Below are 22,894 nucleotides of genomic sequence, written 5' to 3'. Positions count from 1 at the left end.
CGTTTATAAGGATATAATTGTTGTAATAGTTATAATTATAGTAATAATTGATATGGTCCTACATCAAAACCTTCTATGGCACCACGGCTGGTCCAAGTTCTTCTCACCTCCTCGTAGAAACAACAAATTCCGACAGTCATGACGCCGGACTGAGTAACGCCCATGATATTCTTTTCCTGAACATTTGGCATCATATAATTCAGATAAATTACCCTAACGGAGAGTATCAAGAATATTCTGAACAGGGGGAAAAGTACTACACGTACTAAATAATCCCAAGCTTATTGCATTGGTTCCCATGCAGGGCAGTGTGAAGTGACAAGTAGTGTCCAAGGATGGAATGTTGTGCTCCTTGTGGCTGAGAGTCTTGGATCAAATCCATAGATAATCTGGGAAGCAGCAAAGACTTAGATAAGATATTCTTGGCCATGTAAAATAAGGGCCCTGGGCAGTGGGGGTGCTACATACGGCACAATGTTATTCTTGGAATCAATAATGCGTTAGCAGTGACCATGGGGTGGGGCATTTTTGAGACACGTGGGTCAAGCAATCTGTCTGTTTGTTTAATATGTATTCTCCTGTACTGAGCACAATCGGCATGACAATGGTAGTGGAAAGCATTCTTTAAATCATTAATATCTTTGAGGGACGTTTTGTGGTAGTCTTCTTGCATGGTTCTTCCTTGTAACTGTATTTGTAGCTGTAATATTGGTGTGTAGGCGCCATCTCAGTGCCTTGTGTCTGAGTCTCAGCTTTCAGCCAGCGCTACCCATTAGAACTGCTTTCAGCTAACCTATTGTTTCTCCTACTCCCATGTAACTGGAGGAGTCCCAAACCGGACTTGGATTTCTTACTATTGAGTGCTATTCTGATACCTACTGGGAGCTGCTATCTTGCTCCCTTCCCATTGTTCTGCTGATCGGCTGCTGGGGGGGCGGGGGGGGACTTGTTTTAAAATAGTGTATGAAGAACTTGGGCCTTTGCTAACCCCCCAGCCTCGCTGCGGATGGAGCACACCTGCCGTACAAAGCAAGAACCTTTTGCCATTGATACGCGCAACATGCTGTGTACACCAGATGCACCAATAAGGTTCGCTCCATCACAAAAAAGTATTTTATTTGTACTGAAGACTTTCCTGCTTTCCTCCACGTCCGTCCTCTTCCGGTGTTCAATCCCTGGCGCGGCGGTTTCACGGCACAAGTCAGAAACGATACGGGTGAGCCAGAATAGTAGCTAAATGATTTTTAATGTCATACACATAAGTTAACAAATTCTCATTTAGTTAGCATTTGGTTAGCAATAAAAACTTCTTAGGAATTAAGCACAATTTCAAATCCTTATAGAAACTTGTCAGTAGAGACGACCCCTCCTTACTTTTTATTCTGTAACCGATACGACAATTAGCACCTAATACATCAAACACAGAACCAGTCTGCCTGCCGTTAAACTTTCAGCGACCAACGAAATATCTCGGGGATCTAATGACCGTTTGCGTATATTTAATATATATATATATATTTATTTATTTATTTAAAAAAAAAAAAAAAAAAAACCTGTTAAACTTTCATAAAACTATTATCGATAAACATATTGTTTAGCTGTTAGGTTCAGCCTATTAAAACAGAATAACACAAACTAAGGCATACCGGAATTGGTACAAAACCTACGGAGGAGTCACCTCTATATTTGGCTACGTTAGACACACCGTTCCATACAGCTAAAGTCGCAATGCCCTATTATACTTTAGCAAAAAGTAATAAAAGTCACAGTGATTGTACATTTGAAAAATACTCCATGGTTGAATGCAATGTGGTATATAAACGAAAACGAACAAACACACGCAAAAAAAACCCAAAAAAACATCATAGAGGTGCATTGTTTGCTCTCTCGGGTTCTAGTAACCCGTAGCAACCTCTCAGCAGTTACTGCTGTTTGAAAGCTGGTTGCTACAGGTTACCGGACACGGAGAGAGAAACGTTGCTACTACGCGACCTCCAAAATGGACACGCTGACCATTACAAGCATACAGGTGTACCATACCGTGCGTTGTGCACACAAATACTTTTTGATTATGGGGGTAAGGGATGGGGGGGAACATACATATATTGCAAGGTTATGTTTGTTATAATTCCGACTGAGACATGCCAGTACGTATTGCATTTCGCGTTGCCTGAAAGAAAATGCTCTACGACATCATAATTGACACGTGATCTTCCGAAAATGAAGCCACGGAACGTTGAAATTTCCACACAACTCGACAAAAAAACTCGACTAACTAAAAGAAGCCAACTTCTTTCCGACTGTTGCAGAACTACACTTCTCCTTGGGGGAAAATTGTAGGAGTTGAAAAATAGCTAAAGAAGACGGTGACATGCACCAACTATAGCTGGAGAGTATAGTCACGTGCCCCGGCTATAGCTGAAAAGTATGGCGCCCTGGGTACAGCTGGAGCGTAGTTACGTATGTCCATGAAATGCCACTACACACAATATCCATCAAAACCCCAATACTATGGTTGTTTCACTCCAGCGAAACAAGTTTAGCAAAAATCGCCCAATCTCATGTGAAATCACTGATCGGAGAACGTTCTAGATCGAGAGGTCAACTGTTGAAAAACAAAAACTGTGGATTTAACGCAGCGTTTTTCCGCTTGCCGAAAAATTCAGCCCTACGCCAAGTGTGGCATCAGCCTTACACTAAAGTAGGGATGCACTGAAACCAGGATTCGGTTCAGTATTTTGCCTTTTTCACCAGGATTTAGATTCGGACGAACTTGTAACAAACACCCGCAGTTCTTTTAACCCTTCCTTGTCCGAATCTGCAAATTTGGTTTCTCATTCGGCAAAATCTTTCATGAAAGATTCGGGAGTTCGGACGAATCCCAAAATAATGGATCCGGTGCACCCCTAAAGGGCTAATTTATTCATTATTGGGTCATGACTTAGATACATTTTTTCTCTAATCACTTTATTTATCCCAATGTATTTTTTAAATAAAGGCATTTTCCCCCAGATCGTTTTTTCGTCTAAAAATCGTAAAAAAAAAAAAAAAAAAAATACTCGCCACTTGAATCCTGGTAAGTTGGTTTATGGTTTTTAGGAAAAGTCTGTTGATTAAAAAACACAAATGCCCCAATTCCAACCCAAAGCTATTAACCAATCAGCCTCCTTCGTGGGCAGAACACCGGGAAGTGAGCTGAGCCCTCAGTCAGTGTATCAGTACCAAGCGTAGATGTACTAGACACGTTCTAGGATATTGCACGGATTATTGCCAACTTGAGTTATTCCGATCGTTTAAGTTTGGGGCATATTTTTCTCCATTTTTTCCCCACTCGATTATTTTACATCCCACAACAGCCAACAATCTCCAAAGACGCACAATGAAACAAAAACACGCAGTGCCACAATCCATAGTATATAACACACAGGTTTGAAGAAATGTCTACAAATGAGGTAAAAACAGACAAGTCGGCAATCTTTAGATTTAATGGCCGACTTTGCATAAATATAGAACTTCATATAGTGTTAGCGGGAATATACCGACTATACATTACGCCATACATTATTACTTGCCATTCACATGAATACGCTTCATACTTTCTGCATTAGGAATACCAGGCGTGGAAATTAGTACAAATTCTGTATACGAACACGCACACGCACAAAGTAGGCCCATATAGATATATTATATATCAACACATTATCTAAGGAATACAAAAAAAATTAATTCAAACAATTGTGAGGCATTTCTGAGCTGTAACTAACACACAGCACAGAGGGATTCAGGCACCATGCTGGAGGCACTGGGCAGTAACCCATAGCAACCAATCAGTGACTGGCTTTTTTCAGCCAGCTGCAGGTAGCACAATGAATGCAACATTCTGATTGGTTGTCATAGTTCACTGCCCATGGGCACATTTGCCCAGTGTTGATAAATGACCCCCACTGATTTGCCCTTTAGTGGGTGTAGGTACACATTAATACATGTGAAGCCTTGGTCAATTAAACACCCAAAAAGCTACTAACTGTCCTTTTTACGGCATCACTTTTTTGGGGGATCCCTTTTGGAAAACGAGAAAGCATATTGTTTGCCTCCCCGATTATTTGGCATTTACATGTTCATCATGTAATATAAACCGATAGACGGGCAAAATAACGTGCATCACGAATCAGTAGGAAGGGGAGGCACTCAGAGATGAAGAATCCAGGCTATCCTGTTCACTTCATTTTCTGAGCAGCGTCACAAGACTTTCCCCCTCTCAATAGCTTAAGTTTCTACCGACGACGCCCAGTTGTCTGATATGAACAGCTGGTGGCGCCGTTGTTTCAAATTCATTATATGAAAATTAGAAGAAAAAAAAAATTAAAAAAGTGCTCAGAAACTTCACTGCGCAATTTTACATTCATTTTTTACAATTTCCCGTAAATTATTATTTTTTTCACTTTAGGCCTCGCTTTCCTGCTTAGTGGTATTCAGTTTGCTCCTCCCCTAGCTGAAGGCTGAGGGCGGGGCACCGCCGATTAATATTGCATATTCCCTGGGAAATTATTGGAAATGTTGTATTAAGAAGCACATTGCATAAAAGCGTTGCCCCACTACTCTCGTAATGCACAAACTCGCCCTTACGCAGACTGGAAGTTGCCCGCTAATGTGGGACTTTACTGCCCCCATGTGTATAATATGAACAAGGAAGTACACCCTGTATGTAATAAAAAGCACTACGTTTGCCCAGATGCAGGAACCCATAGCAACCAATAAGATGCTTGCTTTTAATCAGGTAAATGCTTCCCATTGGCCGCTATAGGTTACTGCCCCTTTGTGCCTTTTATTACATTACCCCCTAGTTAGTTAAACGGGGGTGCGGCAGAGCATTTTGCTCTACTTAAGGTTTCTCTGCCTTCCTCCCACTATCACATGACATCACTGGTCCAACCATGTTTTTTTAATCTTTCTCAGGGAGGGCGGAAAATAATCAGCTGCAGCTCCGACCCAATTAGAGGCAAGCAGGTATCTAGACCAATCAAAGCAATAGGAGGATCAACGTGCAACCCCTGTATCGGCTGCTACAGTTACAGTACATAATAATAAAAAAACAACAATTCAAATTCAACACACCCCATTGTCAAAAAAAAAAAACACAACTGAAGAGAGAGAAGAAAACAAAAAGTTAAAATCTGACCTATTGCAATTGGTTAGTGCAAAAAACAGACTACGAGAGCTACATTATACCAAAGAACGGAAACATGCTTTCCCAAAAACATTTCTCCACTCAGTATTGGCGGCACTTCGGCCATCTTATTTCCTTATATTTTCAACCATTTTGTTTTCTTTTTATAAAAGAATTATACTGCAAAGAGAATTCTGGGATTCTTCAGTGACACCCTGTACTTTGTTTTACCCACAAGTAAAAAAAAAAAAAAAAATCCTCACCACTGATTGGCCAACAGTCTGAGTTTACAACAACCACAATTGATTGCGACGTTGCTCTGTTTAGAACCAATGAGTCTTCTTTACTCGAGCTGCATGGTCATGTGACATCCCTAAGTTTACAATTACAACAGTTAAATAGTCAAACTAGTGCAGATAAGTGACTTCTATTAAAGGGGGACCTGTCACCCCAAGAAATAATTCCAAATTCTTTTGTATCATGTTAGTAGAGCCAAATAAACGTTACTTACACTGTATAAATGATTTAATTTCTTTTCCCTTCAGTCTTGGAATTTACAGTCATAGCCAGCAGGCCGGCGCCATTTTGTGTACACTGTTATTAAGGCAAAGCTTTGTATCAGCCCAAAATCTTATACATATGCCATCTAGGAAGTGCTGAATGGAAAGTAAAAGTAATTGTAATTAAAAATCTGAGCTGTCAATCACATATTGCCTGCCCCGCCCCTATGCCTGCGGCATAGAGGCGGGGCAGGCAATATATGATTGACAGTTCAGATTTTGAAATACATTTATAACAGGTATTGCACAGTTACCTGGGTATCTGGGTAGAGTACAGGTTCTATTTAACCCCCCACCTCTGCGAAGGAAAAAGATAATTTTTTTTACCCCCTGATCTGATTGATCTAGTTGTGACATCACTTCCAACGCATAGTGACATCACTTCTGGTTTCATAGTTCCCGCCTAAGGGAAATAAAAAAAAAAAAAAAAAAAAAAGGTCAACCCTTGCACATAGGGTTGGGAAGCCATTCTAGGGGTGGTGCATAGTGGGTGGGCGGGTCTGCCTGACCCGGAACCGTACAGAACTCTACCAAAGAACAGTCAGAACTTGGAATGTAAGTCATAGAGGTGGAGCTATCGCTGGCAAACCAATCACTCTGTGTCATTCTCCCCAGTAAGACTAATTATCAGTTTAATAATAATATTAATACAAATACTTGAATATAACAGTTACACAGCCTGTAACAACGACCCTAAGTGCTGCCCCAGAGTGGTTTCCTATTCATTTATTTTTTTTTAAAAAAAAGGATTTAAATGCTTAAAAAGAAGAAATAAACAAATAAACATCCGTCGATACAAAGGAACCCGATAGAACATATATACGCGGAACCGGCAAAGCCTGGCCTTACAACTTCTTATAAACAAATATCCTGTATAAAACACCATCGCTTATATATAAATTTCATAGCAACGATAAAAGGCTCTTTGAATGGGATTAGAATGTACGAATAGAACTCTGTCATGTAAACTATTATTTCTAAGGTTATCAAGCTAGCACCAAAAATGAACAAAAACATAATATATTAAAAAAAAAAAAAAAAAAAACACATTGAAATGATAAATTTGATTACAAAAGTGGAGAGTACCATGCAGTTTAGTAAGGGGCACAACCCCGGCCGGTTCAGGGCTACAGCTTCCACGCTGGGAGTTGTAGTTATTCCAGCGGCGCGGCTGCTCTCCATTGACGATCAGTACAATAGACTATGGGGGGTCCATTCATGAAAGCACGATTTTTCGTTAGTTGAAAGCACGATTTTTCGTTAGTTGAAAGCACGATTGGAAGAAATTCGGAGTAACCACGATCATTTCCGATGTTTGAAAATGTCACGAAAATTTGTTTCTTGGACGTAGTGGTTACGATCCAAAAATTACGAAATTGTCGTATCTGGCCGATCGTAAACGGCGCGAAAAACTTTCTGGTTTTGAAACCTTCAACGTATGATTTTGGATGCCTCCCATAGGCACTCTGCAGCTCCTACCTGGCCAAAAGATACCGAAGCTTGAATGAATAACGGAAAAGTACGACTTTTTCGTGGAAGAACAAACGTACCGCAAAAAAGTCATGCTATTTTAACGATATTATCGTGGTCAGTACGAAAAGACGTACTTTACGGGACCTATTCATCAAAGTACGAGTTCGAATCCCGAAATGGGAAAAATTCGGATTAAATATGATCATTTCTGATGATCGCAAATATCACGAAAATGCTTACGAAATAATCGTATTAGTCACGATAATATCGTATTGGCGATCCGAAAGTCACTAAATTTTCATACCGAACGATTGAATGAATAACGGAAAAGTACGACTTTTTCATGGAAGAACCAACGTACCACGAAAAAGTCGTACTAATTTAACGATATTATCGTGGTCAGTACGAACACGTACTTTACGGGGCCTATTCATCAAAGTACGAGTTCGAATCCCGAAATCCCGAAGCTTGAATGAATCCCAAACTTTAGTACTTGTTGCAACAATACGATTTTTGCGCGTAATTTTTGACTCACAGTACAAAAAAAAATCACACAAAATAATGCAAGGTACGAAAACTTTGAAAAAAATACGATTTTGTTGTATTCGGCCCGATCGTACTTTAATAGAAAGGCCCCTAAGTGTAATGAATGGACCCCTATATCTAGAACGCAGAGAGGCGGAAGCTTGGCCCTTGGTCGGCGACCGTTGTTCCACGCCCCCGTGTGGGACCCCGATACATTCACATTAACAAAGACGACGTGATTGTCCAAGCCACATGAGAAGACACAAAAGGCAAAAAATAAAGAAATGAAACCACACAAACAGGTAAAATGAACGCAATGTTGTGCCGCCAAAAAGATCAAGCGCTTTGGTAATCTAAAAACTACGGTGGTGAAAATTCACTTCACGCCCCTCCCTAAACCTAGTGTCATTAGTGTATACACACACACACACACACACACACACACACACACACACACAATAGACTTGTTTCCTGAGTATAATACATTGCTAGAAGTAACAGAACAAAAACCCCATAGATTAATCTAGTAAAATAGAACCTTACAAAAAATAATAAATACCGAAAAACGCATTTTCCTTTAAATTAATGGTTATCTCGCCGGCTACTAAACTCTATTTGTCTCGATTAAGTGCAACCTAAAACGACAACAACAACAAAAAAAAAAAAAAATACATCTGATAAATCCTGAGTGATGAGTTTGTAAGTTGTCCGTGTAAATCACAGGTCGGAGGGGAGGGGGGGTACGATTAATACAGAGTCCCGTGGGGGATAGCGGCTATAATGCACTATTTGCTATATTACACAGTATTACACAGAAATAGCCGTGTCGTTGCGGAAAGCTTATATAAATGTATAGAACCGTTGCAGAAATGCAAGTCCCAGCGTGCTGGTAGGGCATGCTGGGAAATGTAGGCCGGCAACAGGCTGAAACGGGACTGTTTGGTACGATGTGAGCCGATTATAACAACCATGCCCCTCTAGCAGCAAAATGATTAACCGTGTGAGTGCCAGACAGCAAGACTTATAGACATATTACATGCAACATAAATATGGGGCAACTGAAAGGTACCTGCAGCAGCCTCATAAGAGGCCAGCCATTACCCCTCCCAGGGTGTTGCTGAACTACAAATCACAGTTTGATGATTTACTTGCTATCTTTGGCAAGGGCGGTGGGGACAATAAAACTATATACATAGAAAGATAAATCTGTATTGGATATAAAGGTGTCGGGAATCCTAGTGATGCAGCAGGGATCACAGTGACACAAGCAGAACCGCATATGTTCCACCCCCCCGTGCAAACACAGTGTGCGACCACGACAGCACTTGCAAATTAAAAAAAGGGGGCGAAACGCGTTGCTTTTTGAGTAAGGAGATGCCCGACCCAAAAGGCTGTTACTACATAACGAAATGTTGTAGAAGATGCATATACAAAACCGTTAGAAACTGCTATGCACTAAAGGCCAACACAACGTCGGGCAACCGGTAACTTGCCAGATAATGGCGCCGCCCGCAGTTTAATACATTCCACTCCCTCCATGGCAGCGGGGAACCTTCGACATTAGTCGTCGGAACTTGGAAAACGCAACTGAACACTTTCTTTTTTCCCGTCTTTAATATCCTTAGCGATGTCGGCATCTGAACCCAGCTGGTTTTTGGGACAGAGCTCCTGTAAGGCCCTCTCGACATCCTCCTGCCTCGCCGCAACGCCGGATGGGGACTTTGCCAGCGTCATTTGCAGGGCGCACCATAAAGCGGTTCGGGCTTTCCGTGTCGAGGCCACCATTTCTTTGATAGCAGCTGCCAAGGCAAGAACATCTGGGGAGAAAAAAAAAATAAATGATTACAAAACGCACAGCCAAGCAAGCATAGTGACATAGTGAGAACGTCTGAATTTGCCCAAGGTTTGGCCTTATTCAGCAGGATTTGGATTTGAAATCCAAAAAATCATGTGACCTTTTGTCACGTAAACACAGAAGGGTTCAGAATCAATTCAGTATTTGGCCGAATCCATTATGAAGGATTTGGGGTTCGGTCGAATCCGAAAAAAGGATTCGGTGCATCCCTAGTCTGAATTAAAAATAGCAGGTTACCATATAAAGCAGGGGTCCCTAACCTTTTTTTACTGGTGAGCCACATTCAAGTGGGAAAAGGGTTGGGGAGCAATAAAGGTGCCAATTAAGATTGATATTGATAGTCCCCATATTGACTGGCAGCCTACAGGCAGTACAACTGTTTTGTATGTAACTAAAACATGCCTCCAACCCAGGAATTCAAAAATGGGCATCTGCTTTGAGGCCACTGGGAGCAACATCCCAAGGGTTGGGGAGAAACATGTTGCCCCAGAGCCACTGGTTGGGGATCACTGATATAAAGGAATATCAGCAGCAAGGCTGAATACTATAATGGAATTATGGCTCTCCACCGCTGCTTTCATAAGGTCTTGTTGATTGAAAAACAGGGCTGATAAATATTCTATACCAAAAAAGCTTGCCAGTAACTGTCTGAGCTTTCAGAAGGAGCCAGCGCTACACATTAGAACTGCTCTCAGCTAACCTATTGTTTCTCCTACTCCCATGTAACTGGAGGAGTCCCAAGTCGGACTTGGATTTCTTACTATTGAGTGCTATTCTGATACCTACTGGGAGCTGCTATCTTGCTCCCTTCCCATTGTTCTGCTGATCGGCTGCTGGGGGGGAGGGGGGGATATCACTCCAACTTGCAGCGCATCAGTAAAGTGTGAGTGAAGATTATCAGAGCACAGGTCACATGGCTTTGGCACCCTGGGAAATGAAGAATATGGAGAGAGGAGCAAACTGAGCATGCTCAAGCCCTAGCCCTGAAGGTTTGAGCTACGACAGAATAAAAGTAATAAAAAGATTGCCCCCTAATAAGGTTCAGTGAACTTACTGTATGGAAGGGAGGGTATGAATGAATGTTTCCTTTACCCACAGCGACTTTGCACATCAAAGGGTAAAGAAGGAAACAAGTCCTCTGCTCCGAGTACTAGGGATTTTTTTGGTATAACAAATAGAGGGTTTTTAGTATAAGTCCCATACACACGGCTCATGTTGAACCAGTACACGACCCACCTTTCTCATTATTGTATCTGGGTGCCCCTTGCTTCTGCCGATTGGCCGCATTGACAATCTCATCCTTGCGCCGCGCTTGCGTCAAATGAATGGCCTCCAAGTGATGCTCCAGAGCCAGCGTGATGTTCATATGGAGAGCCCCACCGCAGATTTTTTCCATCGTTTTGACTAAAGACAGTGCCTGAAGAAGAGACACAGGAAGCTTACGATCAGTCATGAACTTTATATATAATAATATATTATTATTCTCTCTCAGAAATTATTTCATAAATACAAATATGCACAGATTTTAATGTTTACTTACCCTAGAGTGTTCTCTTAACTGATCCACAATTAAACGGTCAACTCTGGATGGATTTGTTGGGAGCTTGGGTATGCTGGAGCTGTAAGAGCTGGAAACTCTATTTCCTGGGAAGTTACGGGCAAGGTCGGCCTCAGTCTGCAACAGAATAGCATCTGAACATTAAACAATTGTCTGATGGGTTATCAAGTAGGATCTGTGCCACTGTGACAGAATGCTCTGTTATACAGATAGCTAGAATCTCAGCCATAAAGCAGGGCAGGACTGCTGCTTACAATGGGGGGGATCAGATAGGATCTGTGCCACTGTGACAGAATGCTCTGTTATACAGATAGCTAGAATCTCAGCCATAAAGCAGGGCAGGACTGCTGCTTACAATGGGGGGGATCAGATAGGATCTGTGCCACTGTGACAGAATGCTCTGTTATACAGATAGCTAGAATCTCAGCCATAAAGCAGGGTAGGACTGCTGCTTACAATGGGGGGATCAGATAGGATCTGTGCCACTGTGACAGAATGCTCTGTTATACAGATAGCTAGAATCTCAGCCATAAAGCAGGGCAGGACTGCTGCTTACAATTGGGGGGGTAAGAGACCTTCTCTTACCTTTTTGCGTTCTTTTTCAAGAGCTCTCCATTGCTCGCAGCTTTCTTCGAGCTGGATGTGAAGCTCATTGGCAGGGCCACTTCGGTTCCTCGGCGGGCGATATCGGTTAAATGGCGTGGGGAACGCAAAGTACTGCGGGGAAAGGTCTCCACATAACAAATCACTTAGAAACGGATTCAGGTGGTTGATATCTTCATAGTGGAACAGATCTATAAGATCGGAAAAAGGAAACGGAGGAGGAGGCAGGGTCATATTGCCCTGCGGAGAGAAAGCTTGCGGGTTCAACGAGGAAAAATTCGGGTTCTGCTTGAAGTCGGACACGGAGGAAAAAGATGGAAGAAATGATGCGTTGATGAAGTCCGAGATATTGCCAACGCTGGCGTCGGACTTCCGCGGGAAGGCGTTATATTGCTGAGGCGCCTGTCGCGCACCGCCTTGGACATTCCAGTTTCTTTTCCCCCGCTTATCGGGATTCCCATTATTTTGTGGGCTGTGTTTTTTGGGGGGCCTGTGAAACTTCTCAGTGTTGTTCTGAACAGGGCTTTGCTGCTGATGTGGCCAGGCAGGTTGGAAAACGGGGGGCATTTTTCGGTTCCCCCCTTCTTTCTTCGGGGACGGGTTACCAAAGGGATTGCCAAGTCTTTGGTCATGGTCTCCGAAATTAGAAAAGGCCGACATCTTACTAGAAGAACCGTTGATTTGGGCAGAACTGTCTTTGCTTGCGTGTCCCGGGGGAGACACGTGAGAGAAGTAGCTGGCTGGGCGAGAGTGGTGAGTCGGGGAGCCATCAGAGAAGGTGGAGCTCACCGGAGAAGGGAGAGAGCTTGGTGCCTGTTTGGCAGCGTCCCTATCCAACCACCGGGGGCCCTTGCTAGAAAGGTGAATATTCTCATTATGACTCACATGGGATTCAAACTCAGGGCTCTTTGTAAAACTCCGGTGAGTGGAAGTCTCGTAACAATCGTAGGGCCCGGCTGCCGGGAAGTTATTATAACGGTTGTCCGGCCCCTCGTTGTAGGGTTTCCACGGCCCGGCATTCTGGAAACCTCTATCTTTTGGGAACGGCTGATTGTAATTGTAGGTTGACTGTTTCATGCTCATTGGCGGCTTCATATAGTCGTACCCTTTAGGGTATTTCTCTTTGCTCCAATCGTCTCTCGAGCCGAGCGAGAAGTGGCTCTGACCGTTGGCATTGCTCTTGGGGAACTTCCCTTTCCCTCGGTCGCTTTTCCACCCTGGCTTCTCCAGGCCGGAGTATTCCTTGACCCTCTTCTGGGCGTTGTTGTAGTTATTGGCGCTGTTGGCGACATAGTTTTTGTACTTGAAGTAATCGCCCACGGATTTGTTCGGCCCCTCGATTTGCTGAAGTGCCGAGTTCAACTGCAAGATGGGATTCTCGTTGTAAACGTCTTTAAGGATGTCCTCCATGTGCGGGCTGCACGATTCCGCGTTAGAGACCCAAGATTCCAGAAGCCCGAGGTCTTGAAACCCCTTCTGGATGCTCTCCATGTCCGGCAAGCATCGGCTTTGCTCTGCGTAACTTTGGGTATTGCTGACATTTGGCAAGTCGGAATTGTGTGGAAAGTGATTGGGGAGAAAGTTGGAGAATTCTCTCTGGTCATCGGCCTGAGAAGCCCATAATGGCGGGAACAACCTGGCCAGCAAATCCCTGCAAGATACAATGAATGATTAGTATATTACATCAAGGGGACCAGGCCACCAAGCATTCTTTAAAAGCAAACATCTGATTGGTCAACTTTATTACATTAACCTTCAAGTAGACATATAGGATTCATGTTTAGCCCAAAGTGAAATCCAATATGTAACAATGGCCCCTTTATTGGAGCTCCCTATAGATCCTCTCAGGTCCCTGTCTCTGTTTCAAATGAGGGGTGGGCGTGTCCTAATGGTCCCTGCCAGAAGCCCAGTAGGAGGGGGGATAGCCAATCACAGCCCTACAGTCGTACACAGCCAGGGAAAGGAAGCAGCAGGAAGTGGAACACATGGGCGGCACCAGTGGGGTTTTGGGGGTATTTCTCAATAAATCAGTCCGAAACACAACTTTTTTTTTTAAAGGACATTCCTTCTATATTTAGAAGTGTAATGCACTGGTACATTGTTAATTTTCACATGATATGTCCCCTTTAAAAGTATAACAGTACTCTCTATACTTACTCAGACTGCTTCTCTGAACATTATTTTTTTGTTTTTTAGTTTTCATTAAATTAGCAGTTTTACATAACATGCATTTGAAATAGAAGTCCCGCCTGCTGTTCTGTCAGACACCAAAAATGAAAGCTACTGATACAGGAAGCACCTAATTACACCCAAATACGCCCCAATTTGTCTGGACAACTCCTCCCCCACACTCAGCTTCTGGTGGGCCTTGAGGGGTCCATGACTTAAGGTGGCCATACACGGGCCGATTCTAGCTGCCGATATGGGTCCCTTAGACTTATCTGGCAGCTAATCGGCGAGTGTATGGGCACTACCGACGGGCCTGCCCGACCGATATCTGGCCTGAAATAGGCCAGATATCGATCGGGCAGGTTAAAAAAAATCTAGTCGGACCACATTGGCTCGTTGATGCCGTCCCCGGACCGACTTTTCCTATACCCGTCGTTATAATTCAATCATTTGGCCCCAGGATTTGGAATCTAGAATTATACTGGGTTCTCCCGATATCACCCACCTGTAGGTGGGGATATCAGGAGAAGATCAGCTCGCTTGGCAGCCTCGCCAAGCGAGCGGATCTTAAGGTGTAAGGGGACATTTAGGCCCTGCCTAAATTGGATCCCCATCACATCCCACAGTCTAATACAAAGGCACACTTCCACATACAAGTTTACAATTATCTACCCCAACCCCAATGGTTTTTCTTTGTTCTACATACCAGTCTGTCGTGGCTTCCCCTTTGCTGGGCTCCTCTGGAATATGAGAGAGTAAGCCATTCGCCTCTGCTTGGCCTTGGATGTCAGGGGGGAAATTCAGGAGCATGCTGCAAGAGAACGAGATATAAATACATTTATATATTATACATCCAAATCTATTGCGCCTTTCTGCCCTTTATGTTACAATAGGGGGCACTTTATTCCCTATATATTATAAGGAACTCCTCGGGGGCTTATAATATCCCTATATGTTACAATAGGGGGTACTTTATTCCCTATATATTATAAGGAACTCCTCTGTGACTTATAATATCCCTATATGTTACAATAGTGGGTACTTTATTCCCTATATATTATACGGAACTCCTCGGGGACTTATAATATCCCTATATGTTACAATAGTGGGTACTTTATTCCCTATATATTATACGGAACTCCTCGGGGACTTATAATATCCCTATATGTTACAATAGTGGGTACTTTATTCCCTATATATTATACGGAACTCCTCGGGGACTTATAATATCCCTATATGTTACAATAGTGGGTACTTTATTCCCTATATATTATACGGAACTCCTCGGGGACTTATAATATCCCTATATGTTACAATAGTGGGTACTTTATTCCCTATATATTATACGGAACTCCTCGGGGACTTATAATATCCCTATATGTTACAATAGTGGGTACTTTATTCCCTATATATTATACGGAACTCCTCGGGGACTTAGAATATCCCTATATGTTACAATAGTGGGTACTTTATTCCCTATATATTATACGGAACTCCTCGGGGACTTATAATATCCCTATATGTTACAATAGTGGGTACTTTATTCCCTATATATTATACGGAACTCCTCGGGGACTTATAATATCCCTATATGTTACAATAGTGGGTACTTTATTCCCTATATATTATAAGGAACTCCTCGGGGACTTATAATATCCCTATATGTTACAATAGTGGGTACTTTATTCCCTATATATTATAAGGAACTCCTCGGGGACTTATAATATCCCTATATGTTACAATAGGGGGTACTTTATTCCCTATATATTATACGGAACTCCTCGGGGACTTATAATATCCCTATATGTTACAATAGTGGGTACTTTATTCCCTATATATTATAAGGAACTCCTCGGGGACTTATAATATCCCTATATGTTACAATAGGGGCTACTTTATTCACTATATATTATAAGGAACTCCTCGGGGACTTATAATATCCCTATATGTTACAATAGGGGGTACTTTATTCACTATATATTATAAGGAACTCCTCGGGGACTTATAATATCCCTATATGTTACAATAGGGGGTACTTTATTCCCTATATATTATAAGGAACTCCTCGGGGGCTTATAATATCCCTATATGTTACAATAGGGGGCACTTTAATCACTATATATTTACAGAATAACTATGGTTCTTGTGTGCTAAAATTATATATATATATATATATATACACACACACACACACAAAAATATATAGCGGAGTTACCTTTTATCCCTACATTCGGAGTTGGACGCCTTAAAGCAGTCATCCTCACACACTGACCAGCTGCTGTACAGTTTGGATTGGGAGGAGGAACCAGCGCTGTTTATTCTGCTAATAAACTGGGAAAGCAAAGGGTTGTCCATCTTCTGGGTCATGCAGTCCACCTGGAAAAAAGGAGAACAGTGTCATTCCTATGTCATGCTTCTAAAACCACTTTTGCAATTTACATTTTTTTTTTGCTCATAGATATAGCAGTTTTGACACTACTAACATAATGAATTTGAAACAACGGTGCCATCTGCTGTTCATTTTAGCCAAATGGAAACAGTAAGTAGAAAACAAAAAAAGTGACAAAAAAAGACTTGTGAAGTTGCTCTGCTTTGGGCTGACCAGAGAAACATCAGATGCCTCTTCTCTGCTCACTAACATAACACTGAGAGCTTCATTTATGCACTAAATTCATTTCCTATCTGTCTAAAATAAACAGCAGGTAGCATTAGGATTCATTATATAAGAAGTGTCAATTAAAACTATTAATATCCTAAAAATTAGACAAATTATGTAGATTCCCAAGAGTGTGCTTGGAGTATTTTTACATTCATATTTTACACTTCCTTCAAGAAACGGAAGAACAACCTGTGGGTCTCGATGCAGAAATGCCAAGAATCTTATACATGAAATAAAAACCAATTTCCCTAATTAGAACAGGGAATATTTTACTTAGAAAATACCCCTTATTGGGGCAGAACAGTCCTATCGGGTTTATTTCATGGTTAAATGATTCTCTTTTCTCTGTAATAATAAAACAGTACCTGTACTTGATCCCAACTAAGATATAATTACCCCTTATTGGGGGCAGAACAGTCCTATCGGGTTTATTTCATGGTTAAATGATTCTCTTTTCTCTGTAATAATAAAACAGTACCTGTACTTGATCCCAACTAAGATATAATTACCCCTTATTGGGGCAGAACAGCCCTATTGGGTTTATTTAATGGTTAAATGATTCCCTTTTCTCTGTAATAATAAAACATATCTTAGTTGGGATCAAGTACAGGTACTGTTTTATTATTACAGAGAAAAGGAAATCATTAACCATTAAATAAACCCAATAGGGCTGTTCTGTCCCCAATAAGGGGTAATTATATCTTAGTTGGGATCAAGTACAGGTACTAATTACCCCTTATTGGGGGCAGAACAGCCCTATTGGGTTTATTTCATGGTTAAATGATTCCCTTTTCTCTGTAATAATAAAACAGTACCTGTACTTGATCCCAACTAAGATATAATTACCCCTTATTGGGGGCAGAACAGCCCTATTGGGTTTATTTAATGGTTAAATGATTCCCTTTTCTCTGTAATAATAAAACAGTACCTGTACTTGATCCCAACTAAGATATAATTACCCCTTACTGGGGGCAGAACAGCCCTATTGGGTTTATTTAATGGTTAAATGATTCCCTTTTCTCTGTAATAATAAAACAGTACCTGTACTTGATCCCAACTAAGATATAATTACCCCTTATTGGGGCAGAACAGCCCTATTGGGTTTATTTAATGGTTAAATGATTCCCTTTTCTCTGTAATAATAAAACAGTACCTGTACTTGATCCCAACTAAGATATAATTACCCCTTATTGGGGCAGAACAGCCCTATTGGGTTTATTTAATGGTTAAATGATTCCCTTTTCTCTGTAATAATAAAACAGTACCTGTACTTGATCCCAACTAAGATATAATTACCCCTTATTGGGGGCAGAACAGCCCTATTGGGTTTATTTAATATTTTATTAATTTTTTAGTAGACTTAAGGTATACAAATCCAAATTATGGCAAGACCCCTTATCCGGAATACCCAGGTCCCGAGCATTCTGCATAACAGGTCCTGTACCTGCAATATGTAATAATATTTGGATCCTATTGAAAGGGGAAATTCACCTTTAAAATTAATTATTATATTATAGATCGGCCTATTTCTTGCCTATTTATCAGTTGGTCTTTTTTTTTTTTTTAGCTTTCTTTTTCATTTTTCCAGAACGCAATTTAAAATTGTCAACAATTTACTTTTATGATGCCCCTATTTTAGTACAATATTGTATATACATTATATATATCTATAGGATGTCAGCCCTATGGAAGAAGCTTTACAGCAGGATCCTGGCCCCAGAGACAAATGTACAGCAGTGACCGTTTGTAGCCGTAATGTGTGACCAAACATAGCACCCGTCACCCAGCTGCGTCTCCCACAACACTATGGGTTTTATGTAACAACATGGGGAAAATGCCCCCCAGAGTATTAACACTCCAGCAACCAGACTTGTCATCAGTCCTGAGTTTATTTGCAGGGAGGGCCGCCACCTCCTCTAGCAATATTTATATGGGAGCATTTGCAGCAGGAACCAACCCAAAGCATTCAGCATTACACTGCCCTTACAGCCCCCCTTAGCCCATAAGGTTACAGATATATAGAAACATTGGGGTAACAGTCACCCTGCTATAGTTCCAGGGGTACCCAGGGCACAAATAAGCACTCACCCCAAATCCCCCCCTAACTGGCCTTCAGGCTGGGCCCCCTTAGCCCATAACAAGGTTACAGATATATAGAAACATTGGGGTACCAGTCACCCCGCTATAGTTCCAGGGGTACCCAGGGCACAAATAAGCACTCACCCCAAATCCCCCCCTAACTGGCCTTCAGGCTGGGCCCCCTTAGCCCATAACAAGGTTACAGATATATAGAAACATTGGGGTAACAGTCACCCTGCTATAGTTCCAGGGGTACCCAGGGCACAAATAAGCACTCACCCCAAATCCCCCCCCTAACTGGCCTTCAGGCTGGGCCCCCTTAGCCCATAACAAGGTTACAGATATATAGAAACATTGGGGTAACAGTCACCCCGCTATAGTTCCAGGGGTACCCAGGACACAAATAAGCACTCACCCCAAATCCCCCCCTAACTGGCCTTCAGGCTGGGCCCCCTTAGTCCATAACAAGGTTACAGATATATAGAAACATTGGGGTACCAGTCACCCTGCTATAGTTCCAGGGGTACCCAGGGCACAAATAAGCACTCACCCCAAATCCCCCCCTAACTGGCCTTCAGGCTGGGCCCCCTTAGCCCATAACAAGGTTACAGATATATAGAAACATTGGGGTACCAGTCACCCTGCTATAGTGCCAGGGGTACCCAGGGCACAAATAAGCACTCACCCCAAATCCCCCCCTAACTGGCCTTCAGGCTGGGCCCCCTTAGCCCATAACAAGGTTACAGATATATAGAAACATTGGGGTAACAGTCACCCTACTATAGTTCCAGGGGTACCCAGGGCACAAATAAGCACTCACCCCAAATCCCCCCCTAACTGGCCTTCAGGCTGGGCCCCCTTAGCCCATAACAAGGTTACAGATATATAGAAACATTGGGGTAACAGTCACCCCGCTATAGTTCCAGGGGTACCCAGGGCACAAATAAGCACTCACCCCAAATCCCCCCCCTAACTGGCCTTCAGGCTGGGCCCCCTTAGCCCATAACAAGGTTACAGATATATAGAAACATTGGGGTACCAGTCACCCTGCTATAGTGCCAGGGGTACCCAGGGCACAAATAAGCACTCACCCCAAATCCCCCCCTAACTGGCCTTCAGGCTGGGCCCCCTTAGCCCATAACAAGGTTACAGATATATAGAAACATTGGGGTAACAGTCACCCTGCTATAGTTCCAGGGGTACCCAGGGCACAAATAAGCACTCACCCCAAATCCCCCCCTAACTGGCCTTCAGGCTGGGCCCCCTTAGCCCATAACAAGGTTACAGATATATAGAAACATTGGGGTAACAGTCACCCCGCTATAGTTCCAGGGGTACCCAGGGCACAAATAAGCACTCACCCCAAATCCCCCCCTAACTGGCCTTCAGGCTGGGCCCCCTTAGCCCATAACAAGGTTACAGATATATAGAAACATTGGGGTACCAGTCACCCTGCTATAGTGCCAGGGGTACCCAGGGCACAAATAAGCACTCACCCCAAATCCCCCCCTAACTGGCCTTCAGGCTGGGCCCCCTTAGCCCATAACAAGGTTACAGATATATAGAAACATTGGGGTACCAGTCACCCTGCTATAGTGCCAGGGGTACCCGGGGAATGAATACGTACATGAGCAGGAGGGCCGCCCCAGTAGAAGTCCCATCAGACAGACGCTGCAGTTCCCCAGGTGCAGGAGAGAAGGGACAGTACCATGTTGGGGGGGGGGGGGCAGTAGGGAGAGTTAGCTGTTAGGCAGAGGGCAGGGCTGTTGCCATGGGATACCAGCTCAGTGATTGGCATATACAAACTGTTGCCATGCAGTGAGGGGAATGCTGCTGCTGCTCTATGGGATCCCCACCCACTAAAGATGGTAAACATCCCTGTGCATTGTGGGTGCTGGGGGCATGCAGTAAGACATACAGCCCTGCACTAGGGGAACCGCCCTGGGACAGACCTATAGGGGCCCAATATCATTAGGGAGAGGGGGCTACAAGCGGGGAACTAACACAGGGCAATACAGGGGGCTCTGTGCTGAACCCCCAGGCACAGCTGTTCTGCCGGGAATGCTGGGAATTGTAGTTGTACAACACACATATCATTCTATCCGTTACTTACAAGTGACTAAGCATCAGGGGATTATATAGAGAAATCAGAGTGTGCATCCCCCATAGGTGCCTTACAGAGTGGGCGCCCCGCAGCCAGCCATGCCCGGATGTCAGTGAGCGGCCCTCAGTCTCGCCCGGAGTCCCGCTGTAAATAACACGGGGAGAGCTCCTGCTGTTCCCAGGCCTGACCGCAAGGGGGCGATCGCACACACCGCGCCCGTCACATGTGCGCTGCTCCTGCCAATCATTCCTTTCTGGAAGCGCAAAGCACTCTGGGGCCAAGCCGCTAACTCCATCCCGCCCCCACTGATTGACAGGCGTCTGTCCGCTTCTTGGACTACAATTCCCATAAGCCTTTAGCAGAGGAACCTGTCACACCGCAACTGCCAGCAGCCCCCGTTAGAGAAAGGGGTAACATTAGGGCAGTAGGTGATTAGGAAAGTCTTACCTCTTCCTGTGGGAACCTTGGATCCGGGCTGAGCCCCGGTGTATCCAGCAAACTCAGCACCATGGCAGCTGCCAAAGCCACAATGAGCTCGGAGCGGCAAAAACACGCTCTAAGGTTAATGAGCAGCGCACATTCCTAAACTCCGCCCACAGGAACGCCTACCCAACTTTAGGCCCCGTCCGTAGGAACGCCTACCTAACTCTAGGCCCCGTCCGTAGGAACGCCTACCTAACTCTAGGCCCCGCCCATAAGAACGCCTAGCCACCTATAGGCCCCGCCCATGAAGCGCGACGTGAGGCGCCAGAAGTTTCAGTTGGACTATTCCCACCATTGGGCTTCCTGTTCCCGCCGCGCCCTTCGCTCAACCAATAGAAATTCGCGGAGGGAGGGGCATATATGAATGGCGTAATGTTTACAATTCTGAGGCGCGCCAAAAGTGTGGGAAGGCGCCTCAGCTCTGACACAAGTGGGGCAGTGGGGGTTAGTAGCATGCAGGAGTCTGTCAGGTTATTTGAAGCACATAATCACTGCCCAAGCCCTGTGCCTCCTCTGCAGTTACTGGGGTGACTGATAATTCCCTCTGTGCCCAGTCCAGCTGGGAAGTCACTACAGAAACAGAATACTGCATTAACCCCAGATATGATATACATATGGGTGCGTTGAACTACAACTCTCAGCAGCCCAAAGATATCCTGAATTATACCTCAAAGATCAACTGCAGAAAGAGATAAATGGCAGCCCCCCCAAATCACAGTAGAAAGTAATGGTACAAACCCACACTGAACAGAGCAGGTTGTAGGTCTATAGACAGACTCTGTCTATACTGTCCAATAGCATGCTGGGTATTGTAGTTTTATATTAATCCTAGCTGTAGGCTAATTGTTAGATACAAACTACATTACCCAGCATGCAGTGGGACAGGCATATCAGGTTTACTAGGGGAAAAATCTAGTTTCCAAACTACAAACAGAAATAGCCCAAATCTGAACCTTGGCGGGTTTGTACTTTGGAAACCTGCCTGGGCTTTAAATTAGTAGCCCAGTTTGGCCAACCTGGCAACCCTGGTGGGCGGTAACGTCACGGGGGGCAAGGAAGGGTGGACAGTATCAGTGGGCAGTACCATTATAAACACAGCCCTAAGCAGTAATAATTAATATTTGTTAATGGGATAATGCTCCTTCAGAAACATCCCCCTGTGCCTAATCATGACCTTGAATAACATGTACCCACAGGTGCCACTTGCATGGCCGCCAACCCCCCCCCTGCCCAGTTGTGACCCTAACATGCCCTTTGGCATCATTAGCTTTGTTACAGCTGTTACTTTTGGGTAGAAAAACAAATTCCCCTCAGGCAGCTGCATTTCTGTCATTGGACATGACACTTAACACTTGTATTGCCACCGAGCCTTCCATGTGAATCCCGGGGAAAAGCTATTAGCCCTGGACCTTACATTAGGGTGATAATAATCCTGGCATACACACACAGAGCAGCCAGCTCCGCCCACCCTAATTAGTTCAGCCAGCTCCGCCCACCCTAATTAGTTCAACTAACTATGGCAGCCCATATCCTTCTACCAGTGTAGAAAAGAATACCAATGTGATAGGGCAATAACTGCTGTATGGCTGGCCAATCCCAATCTAGATGGAGCAGCAAACTATCCCTAATACTTGCCCTACCTACCCCCTATATACGCCT

General features: G+C 43.6%; 1 protein-coding gene across 4 annotated transcripts; it reads right to left on the bottom strand.

The window, feature by feature from the left end:
• Window positions 1-7,813: 7,813 nt before the first annotated feature.
• On the bottom strand, window positions 7,814-21,363 carry LOC100488959 (meiosis-specific coiled-coil domain-containing protein MEIOC). 4 transcript variants are annotated; one of them, XM_002939310.5, is made up of 7 exons: window positions 21,200-21,363; window positions 16,126-16,286; window positions 14,617-14,721; window positions 11,724-13,392; window positions 11,121-11,255; window positions 10,817-10,997; window positions 7,814-9,542 (listed from the first exon to the last, which is right to left on the bottom strand). In XM_002939310.5, the coding sequence occupies exons 1-7, from the start codon at window positions 21,260-21,262 to the stop codon at window positions 9,286-9,288; spliced, it is 2,571 nt and encodes an 856-aa protein (XP_002939356.1). In that variant the 5' UTR covers window positions 21,263-21,363; the 3' UTR covers window positions 7,814-9,285. The 4 variants fall into 4 exon arrangements, with proteins under 4 accessions (XP_002939356.1, XP_004915637.1, XP_004915638.1 ...); XM_004915580.4 differs by lacking the exon at window positions 21,200-21,363 and adding an exon at window positions 20,762-21,143; XM_004915581.4 differs by lacking the exon at window positions 21,200-21,363 and adding an exon at window positions 20,827-21,143.
• Between the last annotated feature and the right edge of the window lie 1,531 nt (window positions 21,364-22,894).

Source organism: Xenopus tropicalis, chromosome 6, assembly GCF_000004195.4.
Source record: "Xenopus tropicalis strain Nigerian chromosome 6, UCB_Xtro_10.0, whole genome shotgun sequence".
In the NCBI taxonomy this organism is placed as follows: Eukaryota; Metazoa; Chordata; class Amphibia; order Anura; family Pipidae; genus Xenopus; species Xenopus tropicalis.
This window is presented reverse-complemented; position numbering and strand designations above follow the sequence as displayed.

Coding starts and splice junctions, on each gene's coding strand:
- LOC100488959 (XM_002939310.5), bottom strand. CDS start 21,262: ATGGTGCTGAGTTTGCTGGATACACCGGGGCTCAGCCCGGATCCAAGG. Junction 10,998..11,120: donor AGTTAAGAGAACACTCTAGG/GTAAGTAAACAT, acceptor TCTCTTCTTCAG/GCACTGTCTTTAGTCAAAAC. Junction 9,543..10,816: donor CAGATACAATAATGAGAAAG/GTGGGTCGTGTA, acceptor TTTTCTCCCCAG/ATGTTCTTGCCTTGGCAGCT.